Source organism: Carlito syrichta, unplaced genomic scaffold (assembly GCF_000164805.1).
Source record: "Carlito syrichta isolate Samal-C Ts95f unplaced genomic scaffold, Tarsius_syrichta-2.0.1 Scaffold305731, whole genome shotgun sequence".
Lineage (NCBI taxonomy): Eukaryota > Metazoa > Chordata > Mammalia > Primates > Tarsiidae > Carlito > Carlito syrichta.
The window spans coordinates 157029-181440 of record NW_007249827.1 but is presented as its reverse complement, the minus strand read 5'-3'; the positions used below and the strand labels follow the sequence as shown (position 1 = coordinate 181440).

At 45.9% G+C, this 24412-nt stretch overlaps 2 protein-coding genes across 2 annotated transcripts in view; both read left to right on the top strand.

Moving 5' to 3' along the window:
* Positions 1-1067, top strand: part of APOLD1 (apolipoprotein L domain containing 1) — a 3174-nt gene extending 2107 nt beyond the window's left edge. The window contains exon 3 of the mRNA XM_021714726.1: positions 3-1067. Within this exon, the coding sequence (XP_021570401.1) occupies positions 3-398 (396 nt within the window). The 3' untranslated portion in view covers positions 399-1067. The remainder of the gene's footprint in view (positions 1-2) is intronic.
* Positions 1068-17274: 16207 nt separating this feature from the next.
* LOC103264821 (heterogeneous nuclear ribonucleoprotein A0-like) lies at positions 17275-23912 on the top strand. Its single transcript, XM_021714725.1, has 4 exons — positions 17275-17280; positions 17794-18069; positions 18288-18410; positions 23832-23912. Exons 1-4 carry the CDS (start codon positions 17275-17277, stop codon positions 23910-23912), a joined length of 486 nt encoding a protein of 161 aa, XP_021570400.1.
* The last annotated feature ends 500 nt before the right edge of the window (positions 23913-24412 follow it).

Sequence of the window (24412 nt, the reverse complement as noted above, 5' to 3'; positions counted from 1 at the left end):
TGCGGCGGGGGCAGGAGATCGCGGCCAGCTGCCAAGACCAGATGCGCGAGATCCTGAGCTGCCTCGACTCCTTCTGCCGCTGGCAGGGCTGCGGGGACCGCCAGCTGCTGCAGAGCGGGAGGAACGCCTCCATGGCCCTGTACAACTCCGTCTACTTCATCGTCTTCTTCGGCTCACGTGGCTTCCTCATCCCCCGGCGGGCGGAGGGGGCAGCCAAGGTTAGCCAGGCGGTGCTGAAGGCCAAGATTCAGAAACTGGCCGAGAGCCTGGAGTCCTGCACCGGGGCTCTAGACGAGCTCGGTGAGCAGCTGGAGTCCCGGGTCCAGTTCTGCACGAAGTCCAGCCGTGGCCACAACCTCAAGGTCTCCGCCGGCCAGCCCGCAGGGCTGTTTTTCTGAGAACATCCTTCCCCCTAAATGACGGAGGCCAGCAGACCAGCCCCATGGGATGCTCCGAATTTGTAGCTCCCTCAGGAAAACACCAAGTCGGGTTAAGAGTTGAATGCAAAGGATGTGAAAGACTTGAAGGGGGTGCGTCCTCTCAGCCCTGTTTATCCATCACTGTGACATCCTGCCTGGGCTCGAGTGCTAGGGACTTTTCACTTGTGTGATCTTAGTGGAGTTTGTGACCCGAAAACGTTTTTTTCCTTTATCAAAACCTTTCCATCTTCACACAGCTGGGCAAGCACTCCTGTTTTAAAGTTATTTGAGGTTGCCTGCCACTACCCTGGTGAGCTGAGGTTTCAGAAGGTGCCACCCTCTGGGTCCTCTCCAACTCCCACTAGACTTGGAAGTTCTCAGCAATGCTTGTGAGGGGGAACACTTGCTTTAAAATCTGTCTCCCAGAGTTTCTGTTACAAAGAACTCCAGAGCAAATCAGCCCTCTGAATTTTGTAGGAGGGTGCAGGACCCAGATGCTGACATGCCCTTGTCTTCCCTTTCCTCTCAGCTTACCCATTCACATGTCCACACCATGGAGTGGACTGTTCCTAGGTGTATTCCTATCCAGACTTCCACGTACTCAAAGTAGAAGCCAACTAAACAGTCATCTAAGTCCTGCTGCCTTGCATGAAGAGACTGAAGCCCAGAAAGATGAAGTGACTGACACGCGCAGTAGCTGACATCATTGTGTAGAAAAGAGAGCTTTGAATTAGACAGTCCTGGGTTTATTACAGGCTTTGTCACTACTGTGTGACCTTGGCTGCCTAATCTCTCTGAGACTCTAAAGCAGAAATAACGCTCCTGTGGTTCCAGCTACTTGGGAGGCTGAGGTGGAAGGATCATCTGAGCCCAGCAGATTGAGGCTGTGGTGGCCGCAAGCCTACCACTGCACTCCAGCCTGAGTGACAGAGTGAGACACACACACACGCGCGCGCGCGCACACACACACACACACACACACACACACACACACACACACACACAAAGGAGAAATGATAAAACCTCACCCTGGTGGGAGGTTTTAAGTGAGACAAAGTATCTAGCTCACAAAGTGTGTTTTTTTAGATTGGCAAATTAGCATCACCCAGGAACTTGTTAGAAAGGCAAATTCTTGGACAATCTCCTGATTTGTGGAATCAGAAACTCTGGATGTGGGACTAAGCAGCCTGTATTTAAACAAGTTCTCTGAGTGATTCTGATACACACTAAGTTTTGAAAGCCACTGTGGCCGGGCTCGGTGGCTCAGCCTGTAATCCCAGCACTTTGGGAGGCCGAGATGAGTGGATTGCCTGAGCCCGCAGGTTCGAGACCCGCCTGGGCAACTTGGTGAGACCTCATCTCCACAATAAATCAAAAATTAGCCGGGTGTGGTAGCGCGCACCTGTAGTTCCAGCTACTTGGAAGGCTGAGGCGGAAAGATCGCTGGAGCCCAGCAGGTCGAGGCTGCAGTGGCTGGGAACGGCCACTGCACTCCAGTTCTGGGCGATGGAGTGAGACTCCAACTCAAAAAAAAAAAAAGAAAACCACTGCAACAACATGTTAGTTTCTGATTCTTTCTATGAGCCTTCATGAAGTATCATGTCCTCTCTAGGGAGTCCATGGTCTTCATAGTCATTCATGGAAGGTCAAGGACAGACTGTGTCACAGAAGCCAGAGAAAGTGTGTGGGTGCATGGGTGCGTATGTGCGTGCATGTGTGTGTGTGTGTGTGTGTGTGTGTGTGTGTGTGTGTGTGTGTATGTGTATAATCCTGGGAGATGATGTCGCACCATAGGAACTAAGGGATGTAACATATAAGCCCTTAAGAGGGCAGTATTGCCCACTCATTTTAGAAACTGGTACAAAAAGGAAAGTGAACTTACCAGAAACTGACCTTTCTCTATTATCTTCTCTAAAAACCGCCAGTCCGTGTATTTTTTATTTATTTAAGTTTGTAATTTAACTACTGTTTATTATTTGCATTAAATTTTATTTAATGACCACATTTAGAAAATAATAATAGCAAATTTCTGAATGGGAGACTACTGAGGCTCTTCAAAAGATGAAATGAAGTTTGACTTTCTAAGGCAGAGCATGAACTAGAAACAGTTTCGTTTTCCTTGAATAAGTCTCCATTGGGGGGGGGAGTTTTTTTCTCTCTAGTGTTTTAAATGATCCTTTTAAGTAAGTGTGGAAAGTTCTGATAGAGAGACCAAGAGCTGAGCTTAAGCTTGTAATGGAGGCTTGAATTGTGGGACACATAAATGACAAAACATATTCACCCTGAAGGTACTTTGCTAGACGATAACACTTGACCTGGAAAGAGAACTTATTTAATTCAGGAAAATTATTTTAAAAATTAGAGGTATGTGAAGGAAGAACTTAGACCTTGGAAGCCTGATGCCCCATGAAGTTACGTCTAATGGATGATGGACAAAAGTGCTTATCTTGTGGTGATGATGTGTCACATTTAACTTTGGGGTCTGTAAGAAACCTGTCAGCTGTGTCTGAGAAAATACTTACAATTTCTTCAGTTTCTATTCTTAACAGCTGTAAATTTGAAAAGTAAGTTGAAAAGTCTTTGGGACCATACACAAAAAATGTGGCTGTATTATTTAATTATTTAATATGCTATAAATGTGCTACTCTCTCTACCCTCATAGTTCCCAATGATGGCAGTGTGTGGGAGGAAGTGTAATTCAGCACTGGGGTTGGGGAGAGGAGTTGGTGTTCTTACATTTTTATTGTTTCTGTAAGTTGCAATAAGTCTGTATCCTGGTTTATTTGGAAATTGATACCGGTTTCTTTTCAAGCTGGTGCAATTTCCTAGACTGCCTTGCATAGATGCTAGCATTTTAGATCACCAGAATGTATTTCACTTTGTGTTATGGCATAAAGGCACAACCATTCCCCAACTCCTCTTATTACTGCTTAAGTTTAAAGTGTATTCTTCTAATGCCTGAGCTATTCCCTAGAAATAAACTGGGCACTTTTGGAAGCAGCAGTAACAGAAATCGCAAACTTACATTACGATATGTTGAGTATATCAAATCCTAAACTTCTGAAGTTATCATTTAGCGGCCCACTTTACATCTAAGAAAGAGTGTCTTCTTTGGAGCCACACTTTGCACATAATAGGAACTCAAAAAATTTGTTTGAATAATTTGATTAACTGTTTAGCTATATTAATACGAATTTGTTGATAATGAAAGATCATTAATCCCCATATGTGTCTGCTAGGAAGATTGGGGTCTCTACCAGGATTTAGTCATGTTCAGTTAGATTAATCCTGAAGACAAATATTTATTTATGTCTTTTATGGGAATGTGATAAGACTCTCTTAAGAACTTCGTTCTATAAACAAACAGGTTGAAATGGTATGTTGTAAAGGAAAGAAGGGAGAGGGGTATTAAGATTATGTGTACTTCATAAAAATGTCAAGGTTTGAAAAATAAATACATTTATACTAAATATTTAAGTACTTCTGTTAGTTTCTTTGATTTACAATCATTTGGATTGTTTTGTTTCACAATAAAGGAAATTCATTTGGTTCTGCATTTCAAAGATCCAATAAAACCACTTTCTGTTCCACTAAAAAAAAAAATCCTTAGCAAACATTCTGATTCCTTTTTTTTTTTTTTTTTTTAGTTGGAGTCTCACTCTGTCGCCCAGACTGGAGTGCAGTGGCCGCTCCCAGCCACCGCAGCCTCGTCCTGCTGGGCTCCAGCGGTCCTTCCGCCTCAGCCTTCCAAGTAGCTGGAACTACAGGCACGCGCTACCACACCTGGCTAATTTTTTATTTATTTATTTATTGTAGAGATGAGGTCTGGCCAAGTTGCCCAGGCGGGTCTCAAACCCCGCGGGCTCAGGCAATCCACTCACCTCAGCCTCCCAAAGCGTGGGATTACAGGCTGAGCCACCGAGCCCAGCTCAAACATTCTGATTCTAACTGCTTTGATGCACTTGCCCTTGGGCATGTGTCATTTCCAGTATGGTAAATATCAAAGTCAAAAGTATTTATTGGGAGAAAAAAGAGAGAGAGGGGAGTGGTATAGAAACCCCCCTTCCGATCAGATATGTCAGTCAATCAGCCAATTTGATATATTGATACATTTCTTGTTTAATAGCTTGATGTGAAAAGTAGAGGAAATTGAGACATTGAGATAAAGACATTGTGGAGAGATAAATGGGGGTAAAGCTAAATGTAGCAACTTTTGAGTTAATTTTTTTCCCACTGTAGCAAGATTAGTCCTTTTTTGCCTGGCTCAGTGGCTCGGGCCCTTAATCCCAGCAGTTTGGGAGACGGAGGTGAGAGGATTGCCTGAGCCCAGGAGTTCGAGACCAGCCTGGGCATCATGGTGAGACCTCGTCTCTACATAAATAAATTAAAAAAAAAAACTAACCAAGCATGGTGGCACACGCCTGTAGTTTCAGCTACTTGGAAGGCTGAAGCGGAAGGATCGCCTGAGCCCAGCAGGTCGAGGCTGCAGTGGCCGTTGAGTGTGCCACTGCACTCCAACCTGGGCAACAGAGTGAGACTCCAACTTAAAAAAAAAAAAAAAAAAAAAAAAGATCTTTTCTTTATTGAAATAAATTACTAATTCTGCCAATTTTCTGATCTTTTTGTAATTAATTACCTAGTCTCATGTTTGTCTGCATATGAATGAGTACTTTGAAAAAGAACAGATGTTTAGTCATCTTCACTTAGAATATTCAGCATCAAACTATATGAACCAATGTTTAACAAGTAGTCAGTTCATACACAAGAATTCCCTTATTACCTAGACATCAGACTTCCAGCAGTCTCAAAACCTGTGAGCGTAATTACAACCTGGGAAGTAATTGAAAAGAAACAGCCAAATCAGTCTTCACAAAACCCAAACACTAGACAGAGGTGAACAGGGAGGGCAAAGGGCAGCATCTCTATCAGGAAAGCAAAAATCTCCCAGAAATCTCCAGGGAACTTCATCTTGCAAGGCACTTACCTTGGCCCCATGCAAAGCAAGCTGGGAAATGTAGTATTTTTTTAGCTGAGACCAATGCTGACCCGAGTATGCCTAGGATTCTGTTAGTAAGAAAAAAAGGAAGACGGCCATTGGGTGGGGGTCCAGCTATCCAAACAAAAAGTCTGTTGTGGTTGCCGCAGCAGCTGGGAACTACTGTTCTGGAGGTGACCTCACTGTCTGAGTGCTGGCCTCAGAATCTGCACCTTGGAAACATTTCTGGGTCTGGATGGTGCACCATCAATGACTGTACAACCAAAAAAACAGGTCCTGTTGGCAGGACCCTGACTGTTTGCAAAGGCCAGGGCAAGCTGGGATGCTATCTTTGCTGAAGCATATGGTATTCCTGTAATAATAAGTGTCCGTTTAGTTCATTGCAATAAATCTCTTGTTGAGTTGACAGGAGGTTGGGATGTTACTTTTTGCTCTTGGCAAACTCATAAGAGAGAAAGTAAACCCTGCTGTGGTCTGGGATCGGACAAAGAGTGAGCCCTAAGATCTGGAAACAATCTCTTAGCAACCAGAGAGCTGTTAGGAGAGAAGAAATTGTGCTGATAAAAGCGAGACCCATCTAGGGGCCAGGAATGCATGGTAGGGAGCCTCAATCCCCCACACCTGCCTGGTTAGCACTGGATTGTGGAGAGAAGGCACTCCAACGTGGTCTTGTCTGCACAGACAAAAGATTGTCCGTATGAAGCTGCATCTGTAGAAAACGAAGTTTCACCCCATTTTGTATTTTCAATGTAACTCCAGGGGTGGGAGTATAGGGAGGCCTGGACCTGATTTGTTCCAGGGACTTTAACCCACAAGGTCTCTGTCTTCCTTACACACTGGGGCAGCTAAATCTTGGATTGTTCCAGCATTTGGTGGATATGGTTGCCAAATTGACCAAAATTGTTTGCCAAAATTGAGAGAAACTTGTTTGTGTAGAAAGAATTGGGGGAGAAAATCTTTCTTCCAAGTTAAAATCTTCTTTTTCTAGTTTTCTAGGCTTCTTGGTCAACATGCAAACATTTGCTGCTGCCCTCACCTTGCTATTGAAACTGCACTCTCAAAATGTCATTGAAGAACAATACTTTTCTTGGTGCCAAAATAAAACATTTTGAGGCTATAGAAAATGAATATGGAGCTGGGCTTGGTGGCTCAGCCTGTAATCCCGCGCCTTTGGGAGGCTGAGGTGAGTGAATTGCCTGAGCCTGCGGGTTCGAGACCCGCCTGGGCAGCGAGACCTCATCTTTACAATAAATAAAAAATCAGCCAGACGTGGTAGCGCATGCCTGTAATTCCGGCTACTCGGAAGTCTGAGGCGGAAGGATCGCCGGAGCCCAGCAGGTCGAGGCTGCGGTGGCCGGGAGCGGCCACTGCACTCCAGTCTGGGCGACAGAGTGAGACTCCAACTCAAAAAGTAAATAAATAAATAAATATGGAATACTTAATAATAAAAAGAGCTAATATTTATTGAGACCACACTAGGTACTGTTCTGACTGCAACTTGACCTGTATTACCTCATTTACCTTAAAAAAATCTTATGAAATGGACATCATAATTACCCCATGTCGTTAGAGAAAGTAAGGAACTTAAGAGGTTGCACAGTTGGCAGAAGGTGCCCCAGAATTTGAATTCTGGCAGCAGCTGAGAGTTATTTTCTTAGCTATTTTGATAGTAAGTATGTTCCTGATGTAAACTAATAGGGCCAGGTGTGGTGGTTCATGACTGTAATCCCAGTGCTCTGGATTGCAGAGGTGGGTGGATTGCTTGAGCACAGGAGTTCAAGACCAGTCAAGGCAATATAGCGAGATCTCTTCACTACAAAAAAAAAAATTATATTTTTTTGGCTGGGCATAGTGACTCATGCCTATAATCCCGGCACTTTGGGGGGGCTGAGGTGAGAGGATTGCCTGAGCCCATGGGTTCGAGACCGGCCTGGGCAACTTGGCAAGACCTCATTTCTACAATAAATCAAGGAAAAATTAGCCAGGCTTGGTGACACATGCCTATAGTTCCAGCTACTTGGAAGGTTGAGGCAGAAGGATTGCCTGAGCCCTGAAGGTCGAGGCTGTGGTGACCATGAGCGCGCCACTGCCCTCTAGCCTGGACGATAGAGTGAGACTCTGACTCAAAATAAATAAATAAATACATAAATAAATAAATACATAAATACATAAATAAAATAAAAATTAGCCTGGCATGGTGGTGAGCGTGTGATTTAGTCCCAGCTGCTCAGGAAGTGAAGGGATTGCCTGAGCCCAGGAGGCTGCCGTGAGCTCTGATTGTGCTACTGTATTTCAGCCTGAAAGACAGACTGAGACCTCAACTCAAACAAAAACAACAACAGCAACAACTCAGTTAGATGCAGGGCTCATGCCGATAGTCCCAGCTATTCAGGAGGTTGAGGCGGGAGGATCATTTGAGCCCAGGAATTCAAGGCTGCCTTGAGCTATGATCGCGTCACTGCACTTCAGCCTAGGCAACTGAGTGAGACCCCTTTTCTGAAAAAACAAATAAAATTAAAAAATAATAACTCTTGATGATGACAATATGCATAACAACAGCTGATGATAGGTTCTTTCATTCATCCAGAGAACATTTATGGAGTACCCATCTGGTATCAGGCACTGTCATTTTTGAGCAATATTCTCCTGGCACTAGCGATCTAATAATCAAAGAAGGGAAATCTGATGCCGGGAGGACAGTCAATAAAAAAGTGAAATGTAAAGCCGGGCTCGGTGGCTCAGCCTATAATCCCGCGCCTTTGGGAGGCTGAGGTGAGTGGATTGCCTGAGCCTGCGGGTTCGAGACCCACCTGGGCAGCGAGACCTCATCTCTACAATAAATCAAAAAATCAGCCAGGCGTGGGAGCGCATGCCTGTAATTCCAGCTACTCGGAAGGCTGAGGCAGAAGGATCGCCAGAGCCCAGCAGGTCGAGGCTGCGGTGGCCGGGAGCGGCCACTGAACTCCAGTCTGGGCGACAGAGTGAGACTCCAACTCAAAAAAACCAAAAAACAAAACAAAAAACAAAAAATTGAAATGCAGATTTGCAAATGACTAGTATTTGCAATAAACAATGTGGGCATGGATTTGAAAATTATAAAACTTCAGTTCTGATCATAAAAAGTTATGTACAGACAGATATTTTGTGGTACAGCCCCAGATCTTCCAAACATGGCAAGATTTTTGTGAACAACACAGAGGGAGCAAAAGGACATGATTTATAAGATCTTTTTGCTAACTGCTGGTGTACTAGAACTGAAGATATCAACACAGATAACACAGACATTAATAAAGAAATTACTGGTTCAACAGGCCTCTCCAGTCAAAACTTCAAAAAAGGAAACTTCTTAGATTCATTCCATTGAAACTACTATTGACCCTGCTTGTCTATTTTCTTCCTGTTAGGGTTATGTAATCAACTGCAGTCTTGTAGTTATGGACTAAGACTGCTGAAGGTTTATGGGTGAGTAGGAATGAAACTTTGGGTATCATAAAACTTTTCAAAACAATAGTGCTTTTCCTGCGGATGATTTATTTTAAACATTGTCCTCGAAGATTTTGTGTGGTAGATACGTTCAATTGTTTAACTTTCACTCTTTCTAACTTCTCTGTGGCATTTAATTTTGCTGACTTCCCAATTCTTTCTTTTTTTTTTTTTGAGAGTCAGGGTCTCACTCTGTTGCCCAGACTGGAGTGGAGTGACACAATCATAGCTCACTGCAGCTTCGACTTCCTGGACTGGGGAGATCCCTCTGCTTCAGCCTCCCAAATAACTGGGACTACAGTTGCATGCCACCACACCTGGCTAATTTTTTTTTTTTTTTTATAGAGACAAAGACTCGCTATGTTTCTCAGGCTAATCTCAAACTCCTGGGCTCAGGCAGTCCTTCCACCTTGGCCTCCCAAAATGCTGGGATTACAGGTGTGAGCCATTGTGCCTGACCACTACTACCCAATTCTTTTTTTTTTGGAGTTGGAGTCTCACTCTGTCGCCCAGACTGGAGTGCAGTGGCTGCTCCCGGCCACTGCAGCCTCGACCTGCTGGGCTCTGGCGATCCTTTTGCCTCAGCCTTCCGAGTAGCTGGAACTACTGGCGCGCGCTACCACTCCCGGTTAGTTTATTTATTTATTTATTTATTGTAGAGATGAGGTCTCGCCAAGTTGCCCAGGTGGGTCTCGAACCCGCGGGCTCAGGCAATCCACTCACCTCAGTCTCCCAAGGCGCAAGATTACAGGCTGAGCCACCGAACCTGGCTCTACCCAATTTTTAAAGCACTCTCCTCTCTTGAACTCTGTGACACCACCTTTCTTATTTGTCTTTTTTACTATTTAGCTTCCTTGACAGCTTTTCTTTCCCACCCATTCCTCAAGTTCAAGCGTTTTTGAGCCTCAGACCCAGGCTGCCATACCCCCGACCTCCATCAGACAGCTTTTGACTGAGCATGTCCATTTTTAGGGGTTTTCCAGGTCTGGATTGGATGTTGGTATGGTTGAAACGAGCTCTCAAGGATATTCTTGGGTCAAACTGAATTTGCTGGGTACTGAGTGAGGTGAAGATAAATGAAATTATTGAATGAATGAAGGAGGTTGTAGGGAGAATGTTCAAAAAAGTCTCAGCTGCATTCCTACTGTCCCATTTCCCTCGTTAGAGTACTACACTTGGGTTTCAGCCAGATGTGGTCTTGCTCTATTCTGAATGTCTCAGAGCAATCTGTGTCTCTTACAGAGGTATCACTGACACCTTTCATTAAAGATATCTGTGCCTACCCCAAGACTCTGAAGGGCAGAAACCGTTTTGCAGATATATTAAGTCTCCCCAGTGTCTCTGCTCCCATCACAGGAGATCTCCGTAAGCATTTGTTGAATGAACAAATAAACAAGCACTATTTACCCTCATGGATATACTGGCATTGCTCCTCAGGTCAGTGAAAACTAAACTTCTCTGTAAAACTGGCCCAGTTTCACAATCTTCTGCCTCTATCAAAGACAACATCAGTATCTTAGTTGCCTACCTTGAAATCTCATCATCTCCAAATCTTTCCTTTCTTATTTCTCTGGTGTACCTTGCCAAAGTATTTCCTACCCATTAACTGTCTTTCCATCCTTTTTTTTTTTTGAGTGGTTGTCTCTGCACCCAGGCTGGAATGCAGTGGCACGATCACGGCTCACCACAGCTTCCACCTCCTGGCCTCAGACGATCTTTCTGCCTCAGCCTCTCAAGTAACTGGGAGTACCAGGTGTGTGCCACCATGCCCATTCAGCTGATTTTTTTGTAGTGATGAGGTCTCACTATGTTGCCCAGGCTGCTCTCAAGTTCCTGGGCTCAAGCAATCCTCTTGCCTCAGCCTCCCAAAGTGCTAGACTTACAGGCAATGAGCCACCACCCCAGGCCTTCTCCAATCCATTTTGATACATTATGTTGCTACCTCAACCCATCTAGGCTTCTATCTCCTAACACCCACAATGGCCTTGGAGCTACTTTTCTTGATTCCAGTTTCTTTCCACTCAAATTCATGCTATACTTCTATCCTCAATTCACTGATATAAAGCCCAGATTTTTCCCTATTCCTATCTAATGGAATATCTAAAACTTGACTCTGAATTTGAGTACACACCCTAGAGTGGTGCTGAATTCCTGTGGTGTTTGTTATGATGGGTTATACTGAGAAGGAACTTAATTCTGTGATTTTAATGAGAAAACGATGATGTCATCTAGGGACTTTCACAATGGGCTGGGTCAGGAAGAAAAGATCTCAGGGTGGTGGTGGAAGAAAGCCTCTGGAGGGGAGGAAGGGGTAGCAGAGGGAGAGGAGTGGACATAAGCAGGCTTAGGCCATCACTAGGTGAGTATCTTCCATGAAACTGAAGGCTAGTTTTGTTTGTTTGTTTTTAGAGATAGGGTCTTGCTCTATCACCCAGGCTGCAGCACAGTGGTGCAGTCATAGGTTACTGCTTGCTTGAACTCCTGGACTCAAGTGATCCTCCTGCCTTAGCCTCCCAGGTAGCTGGGACTACAAGTATGTGCCATCACACCTGGCAAACTTATTTATTTATTTTTTGTAGAGATGGGATCTTGCTGTGTTGTCCAGGTTGGTCTCAAACCCATAGCCTCAAGAGATTCTCCTGCTTCAGCCTCCCAAAGTGCTGGAATGATAGGCGTGAACCACTACACCTAGCCTAGGCCTAGTGGTTTTGATTGACCTGGAGAGAAGAATCAGATCATTTCATAAAGCAAACTGTCAGTAGGACCTTTAAAGGTGGGAAACAAGAGTAGAGAAAAGGTAATTACAAGGGGGGGGGACCAAAAAACTTGGAATTATCTTTTTTTTTTTGGAGGGCGGGCCCCTATAGTACAGGCTTCCTCCACTAGATAAGTGTTCTAGGCAATAGTGTACCAGCTAGCATTGTTGTGAGAGGTCTACATTTTGTTTCAGTGCCCATTTCATGATAGGTGTCTTACAAGCATACCTGCGCACACTGTGCTGAATATTCAGCAGTTTTTGACCATAAATGGCCCCACCCCCTCTATTCACCAGATCTTGCCCAAGCACTTTTTTCTTTTGTTTCCCTGGATGAATAATGTCCTCAATGGAAAACGTTTTGCCAATGTAGAAGAGGTGAAACAAAAAACAGTAGAAGCACTAAAAGGCATCAAAATCGTCAAGTTCAAAGATGGGTTTGAGCCGTGGAAAAAGCATCTTGATAGGTGTATTGCATCAAACAGAGAGTACTTTGAAGGTGACTGAAGTTTAAACATGTAAGAATAAATACACACTTTTCAATAAATAAATTTCATTGTTTTGGGTCTCCCTCGTACATGTTGAACCTGATGTCTCATCTCCATAGGCTCTTGAACATGTGCAGTTGGCATAAAGACCCAAGCCCAGTCCTAGGCTGGCACTAATTTCCTCGCTAAAGCTTTGAGCTTTGTAGCTGAGTCATAAATTTATATTGTTGACAATGAGCTCCCTGATCTCCAGAAGTTTTTTTCCTCAGAGTGGCCTCCTCTGTAAGGGAGGTCATCTAAAAAGAGGAAGACTTTGGAGTTATCTGGGGTGCCACGCCCCGCCTCCCCAGCACAGCCAGTTCTGTAAACTTCCCCATCCAGTTGGTAATCCACACTGACCTCTCAGGAGAGGGCTGGAGGACACCATTTCCTGTGGTGTGCAGGGACTATGAAGGGAGAGATGTTCCTTTTGGTGGTTCCCAGTCAAGTTGTACCCTGTCAGACCCCTGTCTTAGACCCAGAAAGCTGTTAGCGTCTTCCCTCTTCCCCAGTGATGAGCAATCTTGGCCCAGGGCAATAATCTGTCTCCAGAAGTTCCATTTAGTGTACAACTTATTTTATACACAGATGTATGGTCTTTCCACGTCACAACTGCTGCTTCATCTCTCCTCTTCCTCATGCCCTCCCAATACAGACCACACACCCGCATATATACAGATGTCTGTCCATGCAACGCAATATTTATGGAGTGCCTACTATAATGGGTATGTGAGGTGTTTTTCTAGGATAGATTGGTGACTGGAATAGTCAAATATCTCTGCCAGAGTTTGTATTCTAGGAATGGGAGGGAAGGCAGACATGAATAAAGAAGTAAATGTCTAGTCTGTGCAATGGTGTGTATTTGTTTCTACCTCTACAGTCACAAATTACTGCAAACTCTGGCTTCAAACCACACACATTTCTTACCTTATAGTCGGTCTGATGCACTTTTAGCTCAGCGGGTTCAATTGAGTAGTTGACAGAGCCGTGATCTCTCTTCGAGGCTCTCAGGGAGTCTGTTTTCTTGCCCTTTGCACCGTCTAGAGGCTGCTGCCTTCCTTGGCTTGCAGCCCCCTTCCTCCATTCTCAAAACCTGCAGTGATGGGCTGAGTCTTCCCACCCTCATCCCTCTGACTCCCCCTTCTGCCTTTCCTTCCACTTTTCAGGACCCTTGTGACTACTCATCTGGATAACCCAAGATAATCTTCCTGTTTTAAAGTCAGCTAATTAGCAACCTCAATTCTACCTGCAACCGAATTCCCCTTCGCTATGTAAGATAACACATCACAGAGATTAGGATGTGGACATCTTTAGGATGCCACTATTCTGCTCACCCCAGGGTGGTAAACATCACAGAGGAAAACAAAGCAGGGACAGGAGAGAGTGCTGGGGGCAGGGGAGGCTGGAGAGGTGCCTCAGGGATACCGGGACAGTTGAGTGAAGACATGAAATTGGTGTGGGGGAGAGTCATGAAGCCATCTGAAGAAAGAGTATTCCAGGCAGAGGGAACAGAGAGTGCAAAGGCTCTGAGGCAGAAGTATGCCCGCTGTGCTTAAGGACCAGTGAGAAGTTCAGCATGGCTGGAGTGGGGTGGGGGAGAAGGAACACGGTAGAAGCAAGGCCAGAGAGGGGTAGGACTTTCTAGACTTTGGTAAGGACCTTGGCTTTCACTCTGAGTGAGACGGGAAGTCTTTGGAAGATTCTGCACAGAGGAAAGATATACTTATTTTCAAAGGACCCCTTTGCTGCTACGTTGAGAGTTCACTGTTGGGGGGTAGGATGCAGGCAAGAAGACGAGTTAGGAGGCTTCTTTCGCAGCCCAGGTGAGACATGGTGGCAGCCGGAAGTGAAAGAAAGGAGTCAGATTTCGGGCAAGTACTGAGTGTCCTTGATGAAGGTAGACCAGAAGGATTTATTGACAGATTGGACATGGGAGGGGAGAGAAAGAGAGGGATTTGGGCTTGAGTAATTTAGAAGCAGGATGCTGCTTTTAAATTACTCAAGCCCAAATCCCTCTCTTTCAGAAAGCTGTTGGACGTCTTCTCTCTTCTCCAGCAATGAGCACTCTTGGCCCAGGGTAATAATCTGTCTCCAGAAGCTCCATTCAGTGTACAACTTATTTTATACACAGATGTATGGTCTTTCCACATCACAACTGCTGCTTCATCTCTCCTCTTCCTCATGCCCTCCCAATACAGACCACACACCCGCAGATACACAGATGTCTGTTCATGCAACACAATATTTATTGAGTGCCTACTATAATGGGTATGTTAGGTATTTTTCTAGGACTGAGAATAGAATGGTGAATAGAAGAGTCAAATATCTCTGCTAGAGGGGAGTTTGTATGCCTGACACAGGGAAGACTGTGGGTGAAGCAAGCTGGGGAGAAGTGTGAACAGGAGTTGAGTTTTAGAGACATTTGAGATATGTGATGTATCCAAGAAAGCAGTTGAACACATGATTCTGGAGCTTAAGACAGGAGTTAGAAGGGCGATAACGATGTGAGGATCCTTAGCAAATAGTTGGCACTTAAAAATCATGAAACTAGATCTGACCACCAAGAGATGAGTGGACATACAGAAAATAGAGAATAGGTTCAGGAACTCAGTCCTGGGTGCTCCAACATTGAGGGTAGGGAGTGAGTGCGAATGAGGAAGGACAAGCTAGGAAGACTAAGAAGGAGTGGCCAGAAAGGCACAAGAAAAACCAGAAGTCTACGGTGTATTGAAAGCCAAGTGGGACCGGACATAATAGCTCATGCTTGTAATCCCAGCTCCTTTGGAGGCTGAGGAAGGAAAATCGCTTGAAGTCAGGAATTCAAGACCAGCCTGGAGGCCGGGCACAGTGGCTCACGCCTATAATCCTAGCAATTTGGGAGGTGTAGGTGAGAGGATTGCCTGAGCCCAGGGGTTCAAGACCAGCCTGGGCAACTTGGCAAGACCTTGTCTCTACAATAAATAAAAAAAAATAGCCAGGCGCAATGGCTTACGTGTGTAAACCCAGCACTTTGGAAGGCGGAAGTGAGAGACTTGCCTGGACCCAGGGGTTCAAGACCAGGCTGGGCAACTTAGTGAGACCTTGTCTCTACAATAAATAAAAAATCTAGCTGGGCGTGGTGGCATGCACCTGTAATTCCAGCTACTTGAAAGGCTGAGATGGAAGGACCACCTGAGCCCAGCAGGTCAAGGCTGCAATAACTGTGATCATACCACTACACTCCAGTCTGGGCGAGAGTGAGACTTAGACTTAAAAAAAAAAAAAAGACCAGCCTGGACAACATAGTGAGTCCCTGTCTCTAAAAAATTTTTTTAAAAATTAGCCAGGCATGGAGGCACATGCCTATAGTCCTATCTAATTTGGAGGTTGAGGCAGGAGGATCACCAAGCCAAGGAGTTTGAAGCTGCAGTGAGCTATGATCACACCACCACTGCACTCCAGCCTGGGTGATAGAACAAGACCTTGTCTTTAAAACAAACAAACAAACAAATAAACAAACCACAAAACCAAGCGAAAAGGATTTTTCAGGGAGGAAGGAGTCAAATGGCGCTGAAAGGTCAAGAAAGTGAAGAATGAGAATTGACCACTGGATTTAGCAACATGGAGGTCCACATGACCTTGACAAGAGAGGTTTCAGGGGAAGTAGTGGTGGTAAAAGCCTTACTTAAGTGGGTTCAAGAGACAGGAGTCAGACTGATCATGGTGGCTCACGCCTAAAATCCCAACACTTTGGGAAGCAGAGGTAAGAGGGTCGCCTGAGTTCAGGAGTTCGAGACCAGTGTAGGCAACTTAGTAAGACCTCATGTCTACAAAAAATCAGAAAATTAGCTGGATGTGGTGGCATATGTCTGCCCTCCCAGCTACTCAGGAGGCTGAGGCAGAAGTATCACCTGAGCCCAGGAAGTGTAGGCTACGGTGACCTGTGATCCTTGCCACTGCACTCCAATCTGGGTGACAGAGTGAGACTGATTTAAGAAAAAAAAAAGAAGCAGAGGCAGTATGTATTGACAATTCTCTTGAAAAGTTTGCTGTCAAGGAGAACAGAGAAGTGGACAGCATCTCTAAGGGGATCCGGGTCAGGAGAAATATTTTTTAAGGTAGAAAGCAATAGCCGGGCTTGATGGCTCAGCCTGTAATCCCAACGCTTTGGAAGGCTGAAGTGAGTGGATTGCCTGAGCCCGCGGGTTCGAGACCCGCCTGGGCAACTTGGTGAGACTTCATCTCTACAATAAAATAAAAAATTAGCAGGGTGTGGTAACGCATGCCTGTAGTTCCAGCTGCTTGGAAGGCTGAGGCAGAAGGATCGCTGGAGCCCAGCAAGTCGAGGCTGCAGTGACCGGGAGTGTGCCACTGCACTCCAGTCTGGGTGACAGAGTGAGACTCCAACTCAAAAAAAGAAAAAGAAAAAGAAAGAGAAAGCAACAACAGCATGTATGTCCTCCTGCTTTATCCTCCCATGTAACTGGAACTACAAGCACACACCACCACGCCCAGCTAATTTTTTATTTTTCTAGAGTTAGGGTCTTGTTATGTTGCCTGGGCTGATCTCTTACTCCTGGCCGCAAGCGATCCTCCCACCTCAGCCTCCCAAAATGCTGGGACTATAGGTGTGAGCCAATGAGCCTGGCCTATTTGTTTACTTATTGCAAACATTCAGACATCAAACTCACATGCTTCTGTTTTAAAGTGCAGCTGGAAGCTGCCTGTATGACCCTCATTCTTTTAATGCAGCAACAGTATCAGGATTGTCAAGGAATTCTGTAAACACCTCTATTTCTAGTAATTTGTTTTTTTTTAAATGTGTGTGCATTTAAGAAAGAACTTGTACTAACAAAATATAAAACAGCCAGGAAATGACTCAATGCAGTCCTTTTCCTTTATTCTCCACCCCATAGGATGAACTGACCTTGAAACCTTAGCCTTTGTGGCTTTCTATGTAAGGATCATAACATGACATTTGAATTTCCTGCTTGTTGCTGACTCCAGGTTAAACCCATCCCTTATAATTTTTTTTTACAGTCCAATACAATGATTTATTACAAACAAAATGTAAAAATGATTTTTGTACATATGCTTTCAAAGTTCAGGCATGGGATGCAAGTAAGTTTCATAGAAAACGCTGTAGCCAGGTATCAAGTCCTTCCAACACAGGAAACACCCCTTCCCCCTCCTAACCCCCACCCAGGTTTTGCTACAGAATCAACAAATTCACTCCCTCCCTCCCCAAAAACACACACATCAAAACAAGACATTTTGCTAGTATAAAAACAACGGAGGTCCAAGTAATAACAACAAAAAAATAGAGTCCATCAATGACTGGAACACAAAAATGTGTATGTGGGGCGGAACCCATCTTCAGAGGGAGAGACAGGAGAGGTAGCAGGCAAATAGGGGAACATCCCCAAGGGTGGGCAGCCTGTGCAGTGGTTCCCTAGGGGCAAACAGTGGTGGTGGGGGGAGACTTAGGACTGACCCCACTCCAGTTGTCGAAAAGAACTACCCCTACAGCCACTCCCAGGCATTTAAAATACTTTTTAAGAAGGAGCTGCCTGCTTAGCCACCTCAAGGTGCAGACGAGTAAGCTGGGCCTGTGCACCCACCTTCCACTTGGAGGCCTGCGTGGTGGTGGTGAACCCCCAGATCGAGCGCTTCCGATGCTTCGACTTCGTGACCTACTCCAAGGTGGAGAGGGCCGATGCCGCCATGGCCACCTCGCCCCAGGCCGTGGACCGCAACACGGTGGAGCTGAAGCGGGCGGTGTCCCGGGAGGACTCGGCGCGGCCCGGTGCCCACGCCACGGCGAAGAAGCTCTTGGTTGGGGGCCTCAGGGGAGACGTGGCCGAGGGCGATCTGATCGAGCACTTCTTGCAGCTCGGCACCGTAGAAGAGGCCGCGATTAGGCCGGGCACGGTGGCTCACGCCTGTCATCCCAGCACTTTGGGAGGCCGAAGTGAGAAGACAGCCTGAGCCCCCGGTTCGAGACCAGCCTGGGCAACTTGGCAGGACCTCATCTCTGCCGTGGCTGGGAGCGTGCCACTGCCCTCCAGCCTGAGCGACAGAGTGAGAATACAACTCAAAAAATAAAATAAAATAAAATAAAATAAAAGGTCGAGATTATTGCCGACAAGCAGTCCGAGGCCGTGGTGGTCAAGGTCCATCCGATTCAGGGCCATTACGTGGAGGTGAAGAGGTTCGTCTCGAAGGATAGCCACTCCTGGGGGGGGCTCCCAGTCCTCCCGGGGAGCCCATCCCTTATACATTTTATTCACCCCTTAGAACATCATTTACCCTCTTCACTTTTTTTTTTTGAGTCGGAGTCTCACTCTGTCGCCCAGGCTGGAGTACAGTGGCCGCTCCCGGCCACCGCAGCCTCCACCTGCTGGACTCCGGTGATCCTCCTGCCTCAGCCTTCCAAGTAGCTGGAATTACAGGCGTGTGCTACGACGCCCGGCTAATTTTTGATTTATTGTAGCGATGAGGTCTCGCCAAGTTGCCTGGGCAGGTCTTGAACCTGTGGGTTCAGGATATCCACTCGCCTCAGCCTCCCAAAGTGCTGGGATTACAGACTGAGCCACCGACCTCGGCCTGTCCTCTTCACTTTTTAATTCTCAGTCAGAGGCACCAGAGTTTGGGGGGCACTAGACATAAAATCTCTTAACCCAGCCGGATTCGGTGGCTCAGCCTGTAATCCCACGCCTTTGGGAGGCTGAGGTGAGTGGATTGCCTGAGCCCGCGGGTTCGAGACCCATCTGGGCAGGCGAGACCTCATCTCTACAATAAATCAAAAAATCAGCTGGGCATGGTAGCGCATGCCTGTAATTCCGGCTACTCGGAAGGCTGAGGCGGAAGGATCGCCGGAGCCCAGCAGGTCGAGGCTGTGGTGGCCGGAAGCGGCCACTGCAGTCCAGTCTGGGCGACAGAGTGAGACTCCAACTAAAAAAAAAAAAAAAAAAATCTCTTAACCCTTTGCTGGGTGCAGTGGCTCATGTCTGCAATCGTAGCACTTTGGGGGCCGAGGCAGGAGGATCGCCTGAGCCCAGGAGTTCAAGACCAGTCTGGGTAACATAGCAAGACTTTGTCTCCACAGATAAGAAAAGAAAAGAAAGGAAAAAAAAAATCTCTTATCTCAAAGACCTGAGGATGGTAATGGACCAAGGGCTTCAACGGGCCAAATGGCAGGTTTGGTAGGAAAGTTGGCTTTATGGTCACACTCCCACCCAATCCACAGCTGAGCTGCGCCTAGCCACTGCCTATGAGGTGACACTAACCATGGAGTGGCCACCACTAAAGTCAGTTTCTTCATTGTTTTTTTTCAAACTCATAAATTCCCTATGATGGCTGGTGTGGTGGCTCACATCTGTAATCTCAGCACTTTGAGAGGCCGAGGTGAGAGGGCTTCCTAAGCTCAGGAGTTCGAGACCAGCCTGGGCAACATGGCGAGACCTCATCTTTCCAATAAAAATTTAAAAAATTAGCCAGATGTGGCAGTGCATGCCTGTAATTCCAGCTACTTGGGAGGCTGAGATGGAAGGATCTCCTGAGGCCTGGAGGTTGAAGCAGTGGTGAGCTGTGATCATACTACTGCACTCCAGCCTGGGTGACAGAGTGAGATGCCAACTCAGAAAAAAAGCTCACTGGAAAACCAGGCCAAGTTGGGACTCAAAACTAATTTTCCACGGAAGAGACCCTTTGGTGTGTGTAGACGATGCAGGAGACAAAATAAATTGGCTCTTAGCTAACTGAAAAATTTATTGGCATACTACTATTGTTTCCATTCCTTATTCTACAGATACGATAGTGACAATATATCACCATCCTAGAGATTGCACAGGACAGTGCCAAGTCCTGTTTTTTTTTTTTTTTTTTAAATAAGAGGGACGGGCAGATCGGGACTCCCAGGCATCCCGCAGAGTAGGCAGGTCACCTTAGGGGCAACCTTTACCAGCTCAAAAATTCGTCTCACATTAGCAGTGAGGATTCGGGCATCACCCCGAATTGTTATTTTCCTTACTCATAAGTTTAAGGCATGAAGTCCTGGTTTCTGTAACAACTGCTACCTTCTGAATGGGACCTTACGTCCCCTACCTCCTGAAACCCCCACATATTTGCCCCTTCTCCAGTGTTTTCTAGTTTATCAGTGGTTCCACCCCTTTTCTACTTGAGCAAGCTGGGAATCTAGGAATCGTTGACATGTACCCAATCTTCTCCTCCATGTTAAATCAATCTTGAGGATTTATCTAGCCTCCTCCAGACACCCTCTGACTGTCGAGTGCTCTCCAACCACCCTGCTCCTTCTCTGGTCCAAAATACGGCTGGATATAATGGCTTATGCCTATACTCCCAGCACTTTGGGAGACTGAGGCTGGAGGATTGCTTGAGTCTAGGAATTTGAGACTAGCTTGGGCAACATAGCAAGACCTCATTTCTAAAAAAAAAAAAAAAAAAGGTAAGTGTGGTGGCACATGCCTGTAGTCCCAGCTACTTTGGGAGGCTGAGGCAGGAGGATTGCTTGATCTCAGGAGGTTGAGGCTGTGGTGAGCAGTGATTATGACACTGCATTCCAGCCTGGGCCACAGAGTGAAACCCCAACTTAAAAAAACCCAAACCAAACAAAAACCCATCACCTTTTGCTGAACAACTGCTAGTGGATCTTTCTGGGTCACTCCCTCCTAACCCATTCTCCACCTGGCTGGAATGAATCATCAATGCATCTCTGCTAAAATCTCCTCAACAGGCCGGGCTTGGTGGCTCAGCCTGTAATCCCAGCGTTTTGGGAGGCCGAGGCAAGTGGATTGCCTGAGCCCGCAGGTTCGCGACCCGTCTGGGCAACTTGGCGAGACCTTGTCTCTACAATAAATCAAAAATTAGCAGGGCATGGTAGCGTGCACCTATAGTTCCGGCTACTTGGAAGACTGAGGTGGATGGATCACTGGAGCCCAGCAGGGAGAGGCTGCAGTGGCCGGGAATGTGCCACTGCACTCCAGTCTGGGCGACCGAGTGAGACACCAACTCAAAAAAAAAAAAAGTCTCTTCAACACATTCTAAGCATAATCCCATTGTACTTAGAATGAAGTCCCAAATTCCCAGATCTTGAACTTGCTCTATGAGGCCCTAGACATTCAGATCCCTCCCTGTACTTCTAACCTCATCATAAATCACTGTTTGTCATTTCCACAACCTTCATTTGATTTTGCCCACTGCAGGTACTAACCTGGAAGGTTCTTTCTGTCTATAGACCACTCTGCATACCCCACACAACTAGTAGGTGCTGTTCAACTTTCAAGTCTCAGTATAAAAGTAGCAGGAAGAGCCGGACTCGGTGGCTCAGCCTGTAATCCCGCGCCTTGGGAGGCAGAGGTGAGTGGATTGCCTGAGCCCACGGGTTTGAGACCCCCCTGGGCAACTTGGTGAGACCTCATCTTTACAATAAATCAAAAATTAGCCGGATGTGTAATTCTGGCTAATCAGAAGACTGAGGCGGAAGGATCGCCAGAGCCCAGCAAGTCGGGGTTGCGGTGGCCGGGAACGGCCACTGCACTCCAGTCTGGGCGACAGAGTGAGACTCCAACTCAAAAAAAGAAAAAAAACAGTAGCAGGAAGGAGGGGTGTGGTGACTGCTTACGCCTGTAATCCCAGCACTTTGGGAGCCTGAGGAGAGAGGATTGCCTGAGCCCAGGAGTTTGAGGCCAGCCTTGGCAACTTGGCAAGATCTCATCTCTACAATAAATCAAAAAAATTAGCCAGGTGTGGTGGCGCACGTCTGTGGTTTCAGCCTGGGTGATAGAGTGAGACTTCGACTCAACAACAAAAAAGAAGTAGCAGGGAAATGTCTATGATTCACAAAGATTAGGTCACCCCATTATCCATCGTTTTAGCTCCTTGCTCTTCCTCTGGGTACCCTTCATCTTACTTGGAGTTACTTTTTCACATTTGTCTGCCCCACTTGATTATGAGAATTTATTTATTTATCATTATATTTTTAATTAGGAGGCTGTGCTGGATATGGTGGCTCACACCTGTAATCCCAGCACTTTGAGAGGTGGAAGCGAGAGGATTGCCTGAGTCCAGGGATTCAAGATCAACCTGGGCAACTTGGCAAAACCTCATCTCTACAATAAATAAAAAAATTAGCCAGGTGTGGTGGCGCTCACCTGTGGTTCCAGCTACTTGGAAGTCTGAGGTGGAAGGATCACCTGAACCCAGCAGGTCAGGCTGTGGTGGCCGTGAGTGTGCCACTGCACTCCAGCCTGGGTGACAGTGAGATTTTGACTCAAAAAAAAAAAAAAAAAAAAAAAAAATAGGCAGCTGTTTTCCATAGAGTTCATGTTTACTGCTGGATCTCTAGTGTCTGGTCCAAGGCCTGAGAACATTGAGAGTATTTGTTAAAGAAATAAATACATGTTTTCTGTGTTAAAAAAAATTCTCAAATTATAAACAAAAAGAAATGAAACCAATACAAAACAAGGACCAGTGATCTTTTCTCCCTAGACATGAGTTGGCTGGATAACTGGGTAATTTGTACTTTGACATTCTTTTTTCTAGATTCTATATGAACTGTCCTCTGTCTCTGCCCTCATCATGACACCGTCCATGTATGTCCATTCTTCCTTTGAACATGCGTATTCACAACAGGCTGAAGATAATTTTTGTACTCTACATTCTGCATGGGTTCCTTCTTGAGTAAAGAGCATTTTGTCATAAGTGAGCTTTCTCCAAAGTAGACCAGGTATGCAACTTCTGGGGGGATTTTGTGCAGAAACTGATAATCGGTTCTGGTTTGAGTCTTTCACAGAACTCTTGCCCCTATGTTGGGGGCTCATTTTGCTTTTGTTTCAGCAACCACAAATACACTAACATGCTCATCCCCCATAAACCCAGGGTTCCTGGCCTGTTGCAGGCTTCCCTCACGTTATTCATACCCCTCCCTTTTCCACTGGTCTCGGTGGGCCCAGTGTCTAGAGACAAGATACTTTTAGAGACCTCCAAAAACAGGTCTTACTTTTGTTTTGAATTTAAAAAAGAACACACACACACACACACACATCTTTATGATGGGCATGGTGTTTCAGGCCTGTAATCCCAGCACTTTGTGAGGCTAAGGTGGAAGGATCATTTGGGGCAGGAGCTCGAGACCAGCCTGGGCAGCATAGCAAGACCCCATCTCTAAACAGATAAATAAATAAATAAAAATTTTTAAAAAGAAAAAAAAATCTTTGTCTTTATACTAATGCTATTGTAAAATGAACTGGGTTTTTTTGTTTGTTTGTTCAGGGTTGTATGTGTGTGTGTAGAGGAAGAAGCATTTGAAGGCAAAAGTGCTTAGAACCCATGAAAACCTTTCAGAATCAGGTGGGGTCAGTCACTTAGACCTTTCCTTCTGGAGCCAGTATATTGTGTAAGGCATGCTTTTTCTCCCCCTCATCATTTGGAGTGTTTATTCAGAGTTTCTCTTTAACCTTCCTCATTGTTCTGAAAGTACAGGATATGACACGGCTCAGTTACTAGAATGGATCTCTATTATTTCCTTGCCCAGAGTATAAATATCCAAACTGCTCCAAACCTGGAAGGAATAGTCCAAAGCAGATGATGTTCTCAGCTGATCCACACTTTCTTCTTTGGACCCACTCGTGGTCATCTTGCTGCTCTGACAGGTATCCTGCGACCAGGATGGGCACTGGTTGAAGGCCCACAGCTCGCAGGAGGCCCTGGACCCAGGAACAAAGCAATGTTGATGCGGCACGCCACGAACTCTTCATGGCCCTTGATACCTTGGGGACCGTGGCACCAAAGGATGTCTTAAAAATAGCCTGTGTCTGAGTTATCCAAGAACAAATAGAAAAGACTTTTGCTTGGCTCAAATCAACAGGGTCTCATAACTGTAGCTGAAAGGTTTACATCATTTTCTTTTTTAAAGCAGCAGTCAACCTCCAGAAAAGTGTGATTTTTTTTTTTTTAATCAGAGTCTCACTCTGTCACCCAGGCTGGAGTGCAGTGGTATGATCACAGCTGACCGCAGCCTTGACCTCCTGGACTTGGGCGATCCTTCTGCCTCAGCCTCCCAAGTATCTGGAACTACAGGCATGCACCACCACACTTGGCTAAATTTTTAAATTTATCGTAGAGTTGAGGTCTCACCAAGTTGCCCAGGCTGTCCTCAAACCCGTGGGCTCAGGCAATTCTCTCACCGAGGCCTCCCAAAGTGCTGGGATTACAGGCGTGAGCCACTGCGACC